This window comes from Molossus molossus, unplaced genomic scaffold (genome assembly GCF_014108415.1).
Source record: "Molossus molossus isolate mMolMol1 unplaced genomic scaffold, mMolMol1.p scaffold_m16_p_15, whole genome shotgun sequence".
In the NCBI taxonomy this organism is placed as follows: domain Eukaryota; kingdom Metazoa; phylum Chordata; class Mammalia; order Chiroptera; family Molossidae; genus Molossus; species Molossus molossus.
This window is the reverse complement of record NW_023425350.1, coordinates 51,158,289-51,175,466: the sequence shown is the minus strand read 5'-3', so window position 1 is coordinate 51,175,466 and position 17,178 is coordinate 51,158,289. Positions and strand designations below refer to the sequence as shown.

At 38.2% G+C, this 17,178-nt stretch overlaps 1 protein-coding gene across 2 annotated transcripts in view; it reads right to left on the bottom strand.

The window, feature by feature from the left end:
- Nucleotides 1-17,178, bottom strand: part of GMCL1 (germ cell-less 1, spermatogenesis associated) — a 54,526-nt gene that overhangs the window by 24,607 nt on the left and 12,741 nt on the right. For both annotated transcript variants that reach the window (XM_036263434.1, XM_036263436.1), the window contains exons 6-9: nt 17,069-17,134; nt 13,648-13,732; nt 11,189-11,279; nt 4,181-4,318 (exon numbers count right to left, since the gene is read on the bottom strand). In XM_036263434.1, the coding sequence (XP_036119327.1) occupies nt 4,181-4,318; nt 11,189-11,279; nt 13,648-13,732; nt 17,069-17,134 (380 nt within the window). The remainder of the gene's footprint in view (nt 1-4,180; nt 4,319-11,188; nt 11,280-13,647; nt 13,733-17,068; nt 17,135-17,178) is intronic.

Below are 17,178 nucleotides of genomic sequence, written 5' to 3'. Positions count from 1 at the left end.
AAATAGAATTCTTTTAGATAACCAATGAGATGTAGTGAAAACAAAATGGGCTTTAGAACAAGACTTGTTCTTCTGCATTTGAGCTCTGCTTCTCATTAGCTGTATGACAGGATAGTTAGTTATACTTTTCTTCATCTAAAAAATGGGGACAATTGCCTTGATAAATTTCAAAGGTTATGTTATATAATAGAAGTTAAAACAAGAAGTTAATGAAACCACTAGATTTTACAAAACGGACAATCTTAACTTTTGCTAGTTAAATGAAATAATGAAATACTGAGGGCAAAAGACAGATTTAGTGAGTTGAGATGTGACTGAAAGACAGGGAGACAGAGATAGCATCTGAAGAAAGTAGCTTAGAAGGGAAAGAACAGTTGCTATAGTGGGGGACCTGGAATGAAGAGAGGGTATTTTGTTCTGCCTTTTTTAAAAAAAATCCTCACCCGAAGGTATTTTTTCAAACTTCTTTAGATAGAGTGGGAGGGGGAAAGGGAGCAAGAGAGAGAAATACCAATGTGAGAGAGACACATCAATTGCAGGACCCCGACCATGGCCGGGGATGAACCACAACCAAGGTACGTGCCCTTGACCAGAATCGAACCCACAATTCTTTGGTCCGCTGAGCCAAACCAACCAGGGCTTGTTCTGCTTTTTAATAAAAGCGATACTTTATAGCCTGAGGGAAAATAGGTGGAAAAAAGGTTTAAGATACAGATTAAGTGATAAGGCAAAATTCCAGAACAAACAATTAGACAGGATTATAGAAGGCTGGCCTGAACAGGGAAGGAGCACCTCAACTTCTGGGACAGGAGGGGAAGAACAGACAGGTGAGAAAACTAAGAATTTGAACAAATTATTATCTGAGTACCTCAAATTTATATAAAAAGCAGAAGGAGAGTTTCCATGCTGACAGTGAGGTGAGTGGATTGGAGGCTTGAACAGTGTCAGAGGTTTGACATGTGTTAAAGTGAATGAAAAAGAGGACTGACCAATTACGTAAAAGTAGTATAAGGAGTCCTGAGGTCCAAGCTTAGTGTTGAAATGTGACTCTGCAGTGGCACCCATACAAAAGTTGTAGACTGTTCTGCTACAGTACTCAGCACAGAACAGAGGGTATAGGAACCAAGAAGGTTTAATTTAGTTTTAGGAATTGCCAAATAAAGGACAAAGAGTTAAAGATAATTGTGAGAGAAAGAGGCTCATGAAATCCAGGGCTAAAAACAGCAGGAGAGGTCTGAAGACTGTTAGAAAATGAAGGGCTTAAAATGGATTGGGAATCAAATAACGGTGTAAAGGGAATGAGGCTATGAACATGCTAGAAGATTATATATAGCCTGAAAACTACCAGATTTCTGATGATAAGAAACTCAGGGTTACTAGATGCATGGTGTTTCCATGGGTGGTGAGTGCCTAATGTTTAGAAAATATAAATGTTACTGGAATTGAGGTAAAAAAACAATAAGGAACCTAGGATATTAAATGGAATGACCATATAAACACATTGTGTGACTGTGTCCAAGTCTTAAATGAATGTGGAGAAGCCAAGAAAGAAAGGATGGAGGGTTACTTGGATCATATGCAATCGTTTTTGGAAATTATTTGGAAATTTTTGGAAATAATTGAGGGGCTAGGACTATCTGAACTCCTACCCCTATACTGGGGCAGGGTGTCTTAACTGACAGAAAGTCCTCTATAGAAAGAAAATAGTATCCTCTGGGAGACCTAAATAAATGGAAGAAAGAGATATTGGAGTTTGTTGACCCTAGTTCCAGAGCACATAACAGAAATGTTTGGGAGGAATGATAACAAGATAAGTTAGAGATATGAAGAAAGAGGGAAGTATGACAGGAAAGTATGGAATAAACAGATTTAATAATCTGACCTAAGATAGATCTAGTTCCTCAAAATCATGGAGTTCAATTGTGCTCAACATAGTTCAATCCTAAAATAGACTGTTTCTATACAAAATCATGATTTAACTTGGAATTAAAGATATTTCTAAAATTTTTGTCCTAAAGATGGTCAAGATGGATGTAGTAAAACTCCCCAGAATGCAAAACTTTGAATAATGTTAACATGTATTTGGCACTATTTCTGAAAAATGATCAATAAATTTTAGCTAAGTAATCAAAAATTTTAGGATATACTGCTACCGAGAGCACACACTGTCTAGATAATTTAAATTATGTGGCCACTTTTTACTCTCTCACAAACAGCACAGGATATCATTTTAATTTATATTCTGCTTTTGAAACTATAATTTTTATTGGCATATAGGAAAACCTATTTATCCTTTTATAACTGTAAAATGGGCATATACTAAAATAAAAAAAAAGCCCCACTATAATTTTAAGTCAGAAAAAATGGCAAAATCTAGTCAGAAATATGGGATCTAAATTGTTTTCAATTTTACACTGAATATAATGTTTCAGACTAAAAATACTAATATCTACCACCTTGCATTCCAAAAACATAAAGCTTATCTACTTGCATCAAAGACACACTTAAATTAAATTACTTTAAAATAGACTTTCTTTTTTTAACCTTTTTCAAAATTCATTTCTAAAGAGCCTTAAAAAGAAATACAATTAGCCCTGGCTGGTATGGCTCAGTAGGTTGGGTGTCATCCCATGCACCGAAAGGTTGCTGGTTCGATTCCTGGTCAGAGCACATGACTGGGTTGCTGGCTTGATCTCTGGTAGGGGGTGTGCAGAAGGCAGCCAATGGATGTTTAGCTCTCACACCAATATCTCTCTCCCCCACCCCCTTGTCACCCTGTCTCCCTTCCTCTCTCTCTGAATATATATTTTTTAAAAAGTAAGATTAGAGTGTAATTAGCCTTGCCATCCACTATTACACCATTGCTAGGGCCTCGTATATCACACACACTAAAACTACTATAGAGTTGCTATACTACAGAGAATATAACTTCAGAGAAACTGTGTCTAAAACCCCCCACAGCCATGAAAACCTTCTCATCTTGGCTCTCTAAAATTAATATTATAAAAATGATTCATATAAAATTAATAGAGCCCTGGCCGGTTTGGCTCGGCGAATAGAGCACCGGCTCTCAGACCAGAGAGTCCTGGGTTCAGTTCCTGCTAAGGGCACGTACCTTGGTTGTAGTTTGTCCCCAGCCCCGGTTGAGGTCGTGTAAGTGGCAATCAGTTGATGTGTCTCTCTCACATGGATATTACTCTCCCCACCCCCCATTCTAGCTGAAGATAAATGCAAAAATATCCTCAGGTGAGGATAAAATAATAAATTAAATTAATAGAAAGTGTCTATAAACCTGTTAGAGTGATTTTGTAAAATGCATTACTTTCAAATATATCAGAAATGTTACTCCAGGTTTGCTTTTCATTGAATACCTTTCTAAATATGTATAGAGATTATAAGAACAATTTAAATCTATAAACACACAGCTATATTAAAAACTGAGGCATCAGATAATTACAACTTTTCAGACCAACCTATTACTAATGTTTACAAATAAATCTTCAAACAGAAATTCTACTTTATACTTCTTCTTCTTTTTTTTTAAAGGGCTGGAGAGCACCTGTGGGTCTCGAACCACCCTTGCAGAGCAAGAGTAGTTAGCAAGCTGAGAGCTCAACTTGAAGGAACTGCTAAGCTAAAGCCAGTCCTATATTATACTTCTTATATGCATATATAGTACTAAACTGAATCTTATACAAGCACTAGAGATTTAACTTAGAATATTAAATCAGTAATTGTTTCAGAAAATTTAAATTATAATTAGCAAAAATATTACATTTGTTTTGACATGAGGTTTAAGATTAGAATAAGGAAAAAAGAAAATAAGCAAATTTATAGAGTATTAATAGGAAAAAAAGTTATAACCTTTAAAGAATACTATGAAGGCCATTTTTAAAAGTCTAGTCCAAAATACAGTACTAGTTAATCAAATTAAAGAATACCCATATTACAGAAAACTACATAGCCACTTAAATATTCTGGAGAGTTTTCAATGTTATAGAAAAATATATAATGTGAATACAGAAAATTGCCTACATGGTATGATTCAGCTTTGGTATAAAAATGTGTACCTTCCTGGGATTAAGGATAATTTCTATTAAGTATTCTTTTCTATGACATATATTATTATTATAATCAGAAATATATTACTTAAAATTATAATTTCATCACATTCTCTTACCTGAAGGTATTAGACAATCTTGTTCAATAATTCTTGCAGAGGCCAAATCACTGATAATATACTGTAACCTTAAATGTCTGAATACTGACACAAATGGTTTTCCTTGCTCAGTTTCAAGGAAGGTCATACCTTCAAAATCTATAAAAAAAACCACCATTTTAAATTAAATTAGCCATTCTTTTCAAATCTACTAATTCACTTTTTAATTAAATGTTTGCATGGGTTCGGGGACACACAAACACACACGTCTATCAGAATACAAATACGCTAATTTCGAAGTTTTCAAGGATTTTATAAACCTCAAGTATATGGATAAAACCTTGGGGAGATTTAGAAAAAAGCCTCAAGGTCCAGCAGGTATGGTTCAGTGGTTGAACATCAACCCATGCACCAAGAGGTCGCCAGTTCAATTCCTGGTCTGGACACATGCCCAGGTTGTGGGCCTGATCCTCGGTGGGGGGCATGCAGGAGGCGGCCAATGGATGTTCTCTCTCATCAATGTTTCTCTCTCTCTCTCTCCCTCTCACTTCCTCTCTCTAAAATCAATAAAGGAAAACAAATTTTTACAGAAAAAAGCCCCAGGAAATTAACTTTGGTCCCAAGTAGAACCTCGGTATAATTCAGTTATACACCATTCTGGGGTTTGGAGCTTACAGTGCAGCAAGGTGGGAAAGGAATGCTTGAGAATGATAGTTAGGATTATGGTATCTCTTCAGGACACCCTCTCCAAGGCACTGAAAATTCCAGTGGAATTATAGAGTCTAAATGCCTCACTTAAGGGTCTTCAAAAGATACACAGGTCATGGAATGTCTCTTAGGACTCTTCTAACTTATGCTTTAGCTACATGCGATGAACACTAGTTAATTTTTTTTTTTTTATCCTCACCCGAGGACATTTTTCCATTTTTGTTTAGATAGAGTGGGAGGCAGAGAGAGGGAGAAACATCGATGTGAAAGGAATACACTGAGTGGCTGCCTCCCACACAACCCCAACCGGGGCCGGGGACAAATGGCAACCGAGGTACGTGCCCTTAGCAGGAACTGAACCTGGGTCTCTCTGGACCACACGCCGATGTTCTAAACACTGAGCCAAACCGGCCAGGGCAACACTAGTTAATTTAATTCTCTATTCAAATACAAAATACAAAGACAGTGTAGTCATGGATTTGCGACACATGGATAGTATTTATTGTTAAATAATACAAGTTTAAGAAGTATATGGCTTAACCAGTCAAAATGATAGAGCAGGTAAATGCAGTACTCGAATCCGCCCACCATTACATCAAAATTACAACTAAACTACAGAACAACTATCATTCAAAACTACCTGAAATCTAGCCGAACAGAAGCCCTACAACTGGATATAAAAACAGCCACACTGAGACTGGTAGGAGGGGCAGAGACATGGAACAGGCTGGTCTCACACCCGTGGGTGGCAGGTAAAAATCAAGAGGGATATCTTGGATGCAGTGGTCTTCCCTGAGGAGTAAGGGGTCCCAGTCCCACACCAGGCCCCCCAGCCCAGGGGTCCAATGCTAGGAAGAGAAGTCCCCATAACTTCTGGCTATAAAAACCAGCTTGGATTGTGGCTGAGACTGAGGGCTGCTGGACTTAGCCTCTTAGAGGGCCTGCACAAGGACTTACTCAGTCTCACTTGCTTTGAGTTCCAGTGCTGAAGAACCAGAAACATATAGGGAGAAACTGAGCTGTCTGGCATCGGGGCAAGAGCTGGAGGAACACCTTCATACCAGACAGAAGCTGGCAGAGGCCATTGTTCCTTTTTGGGCACTCCCCACACAGAGCTGGCAGGTGGGTGCCATATCTGAATCTCCATCAATCTGGCTAATACTTTTAGCCTCACCTTGCTGATTCCTGGAGACCCTACTATACTGAACTTGCAGGCACATCTAAGCTGTTTCCAGTGTCTTTTCCATACAAATGGCCTATCTTGGCTCATGTTTTGGACTTTCCTAAAATCTTTCAAAGAAGTAGCATCTGGCCTTGGTGTACCACATAGCTCTTGCTAAGTGGCCCCAGGCCTGGCACTAGTGGCAGCCAGCCTTGGTTTGCAGCTTGCCTCTCCTAGGCACTCCACGCCTGGCACAAGTAGCAGCCATCTGTAGATCACTTTGTAGCTCATGCTAGGTGGCCCCAAGCAGGGCATAGGTGGTGGCTGACCTTGGCCTGAACCTTCCTGGAGGCCCCAGAGCCAGTACACCTGTTGAACAGCTTCAGACCACATCAAAGCACCACCCAACCACCTCCACAAGCGACACACTCAAGGGACAGATTCAGTGGGTATCAGAACCCTGCAGAAGTAAGTCCTGCTTTATAGAGCTAGCCCCTCCATGGTGGTCACAGCCAATCCTCACAGCCAACTGACCTGGGGGCAAATCCCTCCGATTGGGGTACCAACAACAATCAAGGCTCAACTACAACAGGAGGGTGTACACAGCTCACATGGGAGGGTAGACCTGGAGTGCCCAGTTTGGGTGATCAGGGAGGCTACACCACTGGACCCTATTGGACAAGTTCTACATAAGGCCACTCTACCAAGTCCAGGAGATGTAGCAGCTCTACCTAATACATATAAACCAATACAGAGAGGCAGGAAAAATGAGAAGACAAAGACACATGTCCCAAATGAAAGAACAGAACAAAACTTCAGGAAAAGAACTAAATAAAATGGAGACAAGCAATGTACTAGATGCTGAGTTCAAAACACTGGTTATAGGGATGCTCAATGAACAAGGGGAAGAGTAGATGAACTTAGTGAGAACTTCTACAAAAAGATAGGAAACATAAAAAAGGAGACAGAAAGCATAAAAAAGAACCAGTCAAAAATGAAGACTACACTAACTGAAATGAAAAATACATCATAGAGAATCAACACTGGAGTAGATGAAGCAGATCAAGTCAGAGATTTGGAAGATAACAAAGCAGAAAACACCAAATCAGAACAGAAAGAAAAAAAAAAAGACCCTCTCCCAAACTGAGGATAGTATGAGGAGCCTCTAGGATAACTTAAGCATACCACATTCACATCATGACGGAATCAGGAAAAGAACAGAGAGAGAGAGAGAGCAAGGAATTGAAAACCTATATGAAAAAATGATGATGGAAAACTTCTCTAACCTGATGAAGAAAATAGACATAAAAGTCTAAGGAGTGCAGAGTCCCAAACAAGATGCACCCAAAGAGGCCTACATCAAGAAATATCATAATTAAAACGCAAAAGGTTAAAGACAAAGAGAGAATCTTAAAAGCAGCATGAGAAAAGCAGTTAGTTATCTACAAGAGAGCTCTCATAAGACTATCAGCTGATTTCTCAACAGAAATTTTACAGGCCAGAGGGATTGGCAAGAAATATTCAAAGTGATGAAAATCCAGAACCTACAACCAAGATTACTCTATACGCAAAACTATCATTTTAGAATCATAGTACAGGTAAAGAGCTTCCCAGACAAGAAAAAACTAAAGGAATTCATCACCAAACCAGTATTACAAGAAATGTTAAAAGGTCTTCTTTAAGAAGAAGAAAAAAGATAAAAAATATGAATAATAAAATAGCAATAAATAGATATCTATCAACAATTACTTTAAATGTAAATGGATTAAATGCTTCAATCAAAAGACATGGAGGCTGAATGGATAACAAAATAAGACCCTTACATAAGCTGTCTACAAGAGACTCACTTCAAATTGAAAGACACAGAAAGACTGAAGGTAAAGGGAGGAAAAAAAAAGATATTTCAGCCCTGGCCGGTTTGGCTCAGCGGTTAGAGCGTCCACCTGCGGTCCAGAGAGACCCGGGTTCGGTTCCCGCTAAGGGCACGTACTTCGGTTGCAGTTTGTCCCCGGCCCTGGTTGGTCGTGTGGGTGGTAGCCACTCGATGTGTTCCTTCACGTCGATGTTTCTCTCTCTCTCTCCCTTCCTCTCTCTCCCTCCCACTCTATCTGTACAAAAAATGGAAAAATATCCTCCGGGTGAGGAAAAAAAAAAAAAAGGAAAAATGTCCTCGGATGAGGATTAAAAAAAAAAAAGATATTTCATGAAAATGAAAACAAACAAAGAAAAGCTGGGTAGCAATACTTATACCAGACAAAATAAATTTAAAAAAACAAAGAAGCCCTGGCCGGTTTGGCTCAGCAGTTGGAGCATCGGCCTGCAGACCAGAGAGTCCCGGGTTTGGTTCCAGCTAGGGGCACGTACAAAAAAAACCAAAACAAACAAACAAAAAAACAAAGACAAAAACGCAAAATAAATGAACAACCAGAACACAAACAGACTCATAAATACAGTTTCTTATTCTGGTTTCTGGCACTTTGGCTACAGAATTTCTCTTTTGATGGACTACTATAGGTAAGCCACCCAGAACTCAAATGAGGATGTTTTATGTCAACATTTACCTAACATCTACTGTTTCTATTGAGTCCTTTTGTTTTTTTAGCTTCTTGGCCCTCCTTATCTCTTTCAGTTTTTTTTTAAAATCTCTCCCTCTGTTTAAAATTTCTCCTCTATAATTTATCTGATTCCTCTTTAATTATCATAATGTAGCACTAAGGCATAATTTAAGATATAAGTTTAGCATTTTGTTCTTTTATTTATTTATTTTTAATTCAGATAGAGCAGGAGGGAGAGAGAAGGAGAGAAAGAGAAACATCGACATGAAAGGGACACATTGAGTGGCCCACCCGCATGACCAACCAGGGTTGGGGACAAACTGCAACTGAGGTACATGCCCTCAGCGGGAACCGAACCCGGGTCTTTCTGGACCGCAGGCCGACACTCTAACTGCTGAGCCAAACCAGCCAGGGCTAGCATTTTGTTCTTTAAGGAAATCAAGTTAGGTTTTATTGGTATGGTCCTTTAGATGTTTTTGGTTCATGAGCTTGATAGAAAAATAATTTATCTGGCTCTAAGCTAGGAAATCTCACTATGTAAAATAATTCTACAAAATTTATTTAAACAAAATACAAAGAGCACTAAATTTTCTTTTTATCCTCACCAAGGATATTTTTTTTGCATTTATCTTCAGATCGAGTGGGAGGGAGAGAGGGGGGAAGAGAGAGAGAGAGAAACGTCTATGTGAGAGAGACACATCCACTGGCTGTCACCCACATGACCCCAACCAGGGCACCGGCCAGGGCTGACTAGAAGTTTTTCATTTTAAAATTTAGTGCTCTTGCCCTGGCCGGTTTGGCTCAGCAGTTAGAGCGTCAGCCTGCAGACCAGAGAGTCCCGGGTTCGGTTCCCGCTAAGGCACGTACACCTCGGTTGCGGTTTGTTCCCAGCACTGGCTGGGTTGTGTGGGTGGCAACCACTTGATATGTCCCTTTCACATCAATGTTTCTCTCTCTCTCTCTCTCCCTCCCACTCTATCTGAACAAAAAATGTAAAAATGTCCTCGGGTAAGGATTAAAAAAAAACAATTCTAGTCATTAAAAGACACCTTTAAGAAAGTAAAAAAGATAACCTACAGCCCTGGCCGGTTTGGCTCAGTGGTTAGAGCATCGGCCCATGGTCCAGAGAGACCTGGGTTCGGTTCCTGCTAAGGGCCCGTACCTTGGTTACAGTTTGTCCCCGGCCCTGGCTGGGTCGTGCGGGTGGCAACCATTCGACTGTCCCTTTCATGTCGATGTTTCTCTCTCTCTCTCCCTCCCACTCTATCTGAACAAAAAATGGAAGAATGTCCTCAGGTGAGGGTAAAAAAAAAAGATAACTTACAAACTAGAGGATAAGTGCAACACATATTTATGACAAAGAATTGATTTCAAGAATATATAAAGAATGCCTACAAATCATTAAGAAATACTATATTAAAACAGGAAAACACCTGCACAGATATTTCACAGAAGAGAAAACATACGGCCAATAAACACATAAAGAGCTGTTCAATTTTTTGTTTTAAGGAAATAAATATCAAATCCACAATATGAAATAGTTCAGTAACAACTAAAACAAAATGATATATTGTCCAGGGTTGTGCTGGCGCTGGCTCGTACTGGCTCACAGGAGCTGACAGTATGCATTTCTTCCCAACTCCACATGCAGTGATGTCATGTTGGTAGCTTGAAATCAATCAGCCATGTTGGGGAATTTGTAAAATCAAAATTTAAAAAGTGCTAGAAATTAGGAATTGTTTTTTCAGAGAGCCAGTTTACTAGCACACCACTATATTATGTACTATAAGACATCCATACGTACACAATAACAATTTTTTTAAATCAAGGGAATAATAAACCCAAAACTCAAGACAGTGGTTGGGAAAACACATCAGGAAAGAAGCACATGAGCAGACTGCAGTTATTAATGGCCTAGCAAGTGAGGATTAATTTCTGGAGGTTTGATATAACATTAAAAATAAACAAAAAAGGTGGCTATACAGGGACCAAAAATGACAGTAAGCTAAGAAAATAATCATGAACTAAGGATGATGAGTTATCTACTTCCTTATACCTGAGGGCCATTAAATTTTTTCCCTGTATGTTTTAGTAAAGTAAAAAATAAATATATTGCATGTTCTACCTCTATCCAGATTTAAAAAAAAAGACCTTATAGCAGTTTATCTTAACCAATTTTAGATCAACCTCCCCTGGGAATCTGATAAAAGGTACAGAAACTCTTTCCTCCCAAAATGTAACACACACAGACATACAAAATTTTGCATCCACTTTCAGAGGTGACACACAGAAGCCTGTCCGTAGGACCCCCATATTAATAACTGTTACCTAATACACAGGGTTTAATTTTTTAGGGAAATTCAATGTGGTCAAACAAAAGAAAAAGTCAAAAAACAATAGTTTCAGGGATCAAAACATGGTTCGAGCAATAATAATCCAGTTACTTCTAAGTAAGGCATTTTTCTTATCCAGCCTTAATTTTCTCAGTGGAAATAATTAGATAATTGCTAAGGTCTTCTCCAGCACTAAAATTTTCTAGGTCTATAATGATTTTAATAAATTTCAATTAAAAAAATAAGTTCTCAATAAAAATTTCCGGTATACCTTTTTTCCTCTTAGAAAACCAGACATCTGTTTCAGTCAAAAGCTGTTTCAAAGATCCATTCCAAGAAGGCACAAGTTGAAGGAACATCCACTAGGTTAAAAAAGTACGCAAGAAAAAAATGACAAGATTTCATCATATAATGAGTTTACGTTTTCACACTGCTTCCACCTTAAAATATAATATCTAAAAAATTTCATTTTCATTACAAGCAGTGAAAAGAAGTAGAACTATTACATGACATACCTACAAGCTTTAATAATCATGGCATTAATTGTTGTCTAATGATAAAAACTACGTGAGTGTGTGACAAAGAATACACTAATCCTTGAAAGTATTTATGGTTTCAAACACACTGTAGCTATACTATTAAAAAGGTAACGGTTTAATATATGTTACATTAACAAACGTATACTAATTTATTCTGCTCATCAATTAACTCAGTTTCACTACATACTATGTGAGATTATAAATGTAAGAAATTAAACAAGGGCAAAAGGAGTTTCTTAGTGTCTTATTGCTGTTGAGACAGTATGCAGAATAGTAAAAAACATGGACTTTTAAATCCTGACCCTACTACTTAATAGATGGACAAATTACCTAATTTCTCTGGGCCTTAATTTCTTCATTTGTTTAATGAGGATGATAATATGTCTACCTCATAGGACATTAAAAAAGTAATATGTGTAACATGCTTTGAATAGTGCTTGGCACACAGTAAGCACTTATCATTACTGGCGTAACATCAGTAACAACAGGAAAGTATGAATGTTACCAGTGGCTCAGACAGAAATGAGCTACCACTCCTTTAATGAGTAGATAACCTGTTACTAAACTTTCTTGAAGAAAATAGTAAAAAAATCTCATCTTACCATAAAAACAAACAACAACAATGACACAACTAGAAGGTGTCTCATTCCCAGATTTCACAACTGTGTTAAATGTAGATTCCAAGCTGGGGACAAAAGGCTAAAGACAAAATTATGCAGTGGGAAAAGTAATGGATTGGGACTCATAATACCTGGGTTCTGCTTCAAGTCTGCCACTTAGTAAATGTAAGAATTCTAAGTCTTAGTATCTATAGAACAAGGATAATAAAAATGATAATAATAATCTTAAAAGTAAAAAATTACAAAAAAGGAATGGCTAATTTGTCTCTTCAGAGAGTTGTGAAAATAAAATTACATTCAAAATGTTGAAAGCTTTGAAAAGGATGGGATGAAACATATGCCTGAATACGAATAAGGTCTTTAAAAGAAGATTTTCAACATTTTCTAGAAAAAGCACGTGTGAAAATTTCATTATAGTTATTAATTCAACTAAAGTTCAACTTTGAAAACATTTCTGGAAACCATATACAGTTGACTCTTGAACAACTGTAAATGTATTTCCTCTTCTTAAAATTTTCTTCATAACATTTTCTTTTCTCTAGCTTATTTTATTGTAAGAATACAGAATACATATAACATACATGTCAACCGATCGTGTATGTTATCTGTAAGGTTTCTGCCAACAGTAAGCCATCAGTAATTGTGAGTAGCTAAATTTCTGGGGAGACAATTTTTTAAATCTTCACCCAAGGACATTTTCCCACTTTTTTTTTTTTTTGTTCAGATAGAGTAGGAGGGAGAGAGAGGAAGAGAGAGAGAGAGAGAGAGAGAGACATTGACGTGAAAGGGATACATTGAGTGGCTGCCACCCACACAACCCAACCAGGGCTGGGGACAAACCGCAACCAAGGTATGTGCCCTCAGCGGGAACCGAACCCAGGTCTCTCTGGACCACAGGCCGATGCTCTAACCACTGAGCCAAACTGGCCAGGGCTGGTGTGTCAAATTTTTTTTTTCATCCTCATCTGAGGACATGTTTTCCATTTTTTGTTCAGATAGAGTAGGAAGGAGAGAGAGAGAGAGAGAGAGAGAGACAGAGAGAGAGAGAGAAACATAGATGTGAAAGGGACACATCGAGCGGCTGCTGCACCCACACGACCCAACCAGGGCCGGGGACAAACTGCAACCGAGGTATGTGCCCTTAGCGGGAACTGAATCCAGGTCTCTCCAGACCACAGGCTAACACTCTAACCGCTGAGCCAAACCGGCCAGGGCATGGTGTGTCAAATTTTTGACTGCAAAGTAGGGGAAGTTGGTTTCAGTGTCCTTAACCCCGGAGTTGTTCAAGAGTCAACTGTAAAACATTTAACATTCTTGATTATGTAAATAACATATTTGTTGTTGAAAAAATCTGGAATAAAAACATAGAAGAGTATGAAGAACGAAATTAAAATTTCTCATCATGACACCAAATTCCTAAACACAAAGATTTCTTAACATTTTTGCATATTTCCTTGTACTTTTCTTAAATTTATACCATTCCCTATCACTGGACATTAGCTGTTTCTGGTTTCCCACTTTTATAATCAATGCTGAGGTGATGTCCTACACATATCATACTTGGTCAATACCTTTTTGAGAGCTGTGTACACATCCATCTCCACTTGCATCACAAATAAATTAGATGAACCAATGAGCAGTTTCATGACATTTATACTAGAAAAGATAAAATAGAGGTAGTGAGTTTATCTTTCATGCAGAGGCTAAAAGAGGCTGGTGGAACTAAAAACTTTTTTTTTAAAATCTTCACTTGAGAACATGCTTAGAGAGAGAAAGGGGAGGGGAGAGAGAGAGAGAAACATTAATGTGAGAGTGAAACATCGACTGTCTTTTTTTTTATCTTCACCCGAGGATATTTTTTCATTTTTTGTTCAGATAGAGTGGGAGGAGGAGGGGGAGAGAGAGAGAGAGAGAGAGAGAGAGAGAGAGAGAGAGAGAGAGAGAGAGAATGAAACATCGACATGAAAGAGACACATCAAGTGGCTACCACCTACACGACCCAATCAGGGCCGGGGACAAACTGCAACCGAGGTACATGTCCTTAGCGGGAAACGAACCCAGGTCTCTCTGGACTGCAGGCCAACGCTCTAACCACTGAGCCAAACCAGCCAGGGCAAAACTGTCTTTCTTATCAAAAGAAAATGTGGAATTAAAAATTAAATCAGTCTTTTGCCCAAGACAAAGAATCTTTGACAGAAAACAATGTACCTAAACACAGGGATAGTTCAGACAGTATGTTGTGAAAGGTCTTTTTTTTTTTACACTGATAGGAAAACAAAAAGAGTTCTGATCTGCTAATTAATCCAGTTAATTAGCAGGAACCGAACCCGGGTTTCTCCAGAACGCAGGCCAACAACACTCTAACCACTGAGCCAAACCAGCCAGGGTTATTATTATTATTTTTTAATGATGTTTTCAAAGTACTCTGAGACTATCCTTTTTTTAATATATGTTTTTATTGATTTTTTTTTTAAGAGAGAGAAAGATAGAAACATTGATGTGAGAAAGAAACATCAATTGGCTGCCTCCTGCATGCCCCGCATTGAGGACTGAACCCGCTGCAACCCGGCATGTTCCCTGACCAGGAATCAAACTGGGACCTCTCAGTCCATGGGTTGACGCTTAGTCCACTAAGCCACACTAGTCGGGCTGTTTTTATTATAAGAGAGTAAGATCAGGAAATATGTTACTTTAAATTTAGAGTGAAAATAATATCACCAGTTGTTTCTTTCTTTCCTTCAAGTCAGAAAAAGAAAGAACATCTGAGTTTTTCAGAAGACCACTATGATATATCTTCCTTTTGAAAAAGCTCAGTGAGAAATTATAACAGAAAAAAAAAATATCTGAATGGACACCTCACAAAAGAAAATATATGAGTAACAAATAAGTACATGAAAAGATGCTCAACATAATAACAGAAAAAAATTCAAGTGTTTCTAATGATTTTCAAACCACACATATTACAGAGCTTTTGTTTATGCCATGACATCACTAGGTGATGATTTTTTTTTTTTTTTTTGTAGAATAATGCTTCTTTCTTCTTCTTTGTAGAATTACACTTTCTACTAAAGTACTAAAGGGCAGAAAAAAGGAAAGTGGAAGGTGGTCTGGCCATAAAAATACCATTTCTATTAAATCTTGTACTTTATATTGAAAGTTCAAAGAAATTTGAACTCTCTACTCCATAATGTAGTTAAAGATAAAAATGTTTATCTCCCAATGTCTCTCCATGTCTTTCACCACCCCTAATCAGTAAAACTGACATCTCAGGAAGCTATGCAATGATAAGTCATTGATTTTGTACATCTCTATTGGAGTGTCACATACTACTTAGTGATATTTGTAACCCTGTCCCAGAAGCACCACTGTAAAGAAAATGCAAGCCTGAAAATGACTATAAAGCTTACTGGCCTCTTAAAGATCATTTTCACCCTGAATTTCTCAGATTCCCCAATTACTACAAATAAGCTTCTTGAGGGCAGAGAACATTACACAATCATCTCTGCATCGTTCACAGCCTCTAACAGAGTACCTTTATTCACAGTGGACATTCTGGAAGTATTTGTAAAATGAAGGAAGAAAGTAATAGTAAGCAGACTTAATTCAAAAGGCCAATATAATTATAAATTTAATTTCATTAGGCTTATCAAAAAGTTTACAATCCCCTCAAACTTAATTTCTCAATGGTAAAGATGTTTTGTTTTTGCAAAAAATATTTTATTGATTTTTAGAGAGGGAGGGAGGGAGAGAGAAAGAGAAACATTGATGTGAAAGTGGAACATCAGTTGGCTGCTTCCTTCAGACCCTCTACCAGGGATTAAGCCCAAAACCCAGGCATGTGTCCTGATTGGGAATAAAACCAGCAACCTTTTGGGGCACAGGATGATGCCCAACCGAATCACACCAGTCAAGGCTAAGGATATTGTTTTGTTTTTCTATGTTTTTATTGGTTTTTTTTTTTTTTAGAGAGAGAAGGGAGAGAGATAGAAACATCAATGAGAGAGAGAAACATCGATGGGTTGCCTCCTGCATGCCCTCCACTAGGGATCAAGCCCGAAATCTGGGCACATACCCTGACTAGGAATTGAACCGGGACCTCTCAGCCCATAGGGCAACGCTCAATCCTCTAAGCCACACCAGCTGGGTGCTAAAGATGGTTTTAAAAAATAAACTGTTAGGTTCTCTAAGAGCCCAGCATAAATGAGGTAACACTTGAGACTTTTCTATAATTTTATAGCAGCAATGAATTTTTCTATTAAAATTGTTTAAAACAGCCCTGGCAGGTTAGGCTCAGCAGGTTAGAGCGTCAGCCTGGCCCTGGCCGGTTTGGCTCAGCGGTTAGAGCGTCGGTCTGCGGTCCGGAGAGACCTGGGTTCGGTTCCCGCTAAGGGCACATACCTTGGTTGCAGTTTGTCCCCAGCCCTGGTTGGGTTGTGTGGGTGGCAACCACTCGATGTGTCGCTTTCACGTCGATGTTTCTCTCTCTCTGCCTCTCATTCTATCTGAACAAAATATCGAAAAATGTCCTCGGGTGAGGATAAAAAAAAAAGAGTGTCAGCCTGAGGACTGAGGTTCAAGGGTTAGATTCCTGGTCAAAGGCACATGTCTGGGTTGCAGGTTTGATACCTGGCCCTGGTCGTGATCATGCAGGAGGCAACTAATCAATGTCTTTCTCACATTGATGTTTCACTCTCTCTCTCCTCCCTCTCTCCCTTCCACTCTATCTAAAAATTAATGGAAAAATAGCCTCTGGTGAAGATTAACAACAACAACGAAAGTATAGATTAAAACAGTTGACATAATATACATTGTATCATTTATAATTTGTGTAGCATTTCATCAATTCATGGATGCAGTTAAGATACCTTTCATTAAATTGTTTACTTTTTCCTAATTAATATATTTTTGTTTTATACAAAAATATCTTGCATACTTTGAAAAATGAAAAACAATACTTTAGAATGATTACAAAGTTATTTTAAATTCAAATACCTGAGTTCTTTAAAAAGTTCAACATTCTGATGAGTCATCAAATTGTTTAGAAGCCATTCGAGGCACCTGAAATGAAAACATGGAATTATTACATTATATATCATGTATTT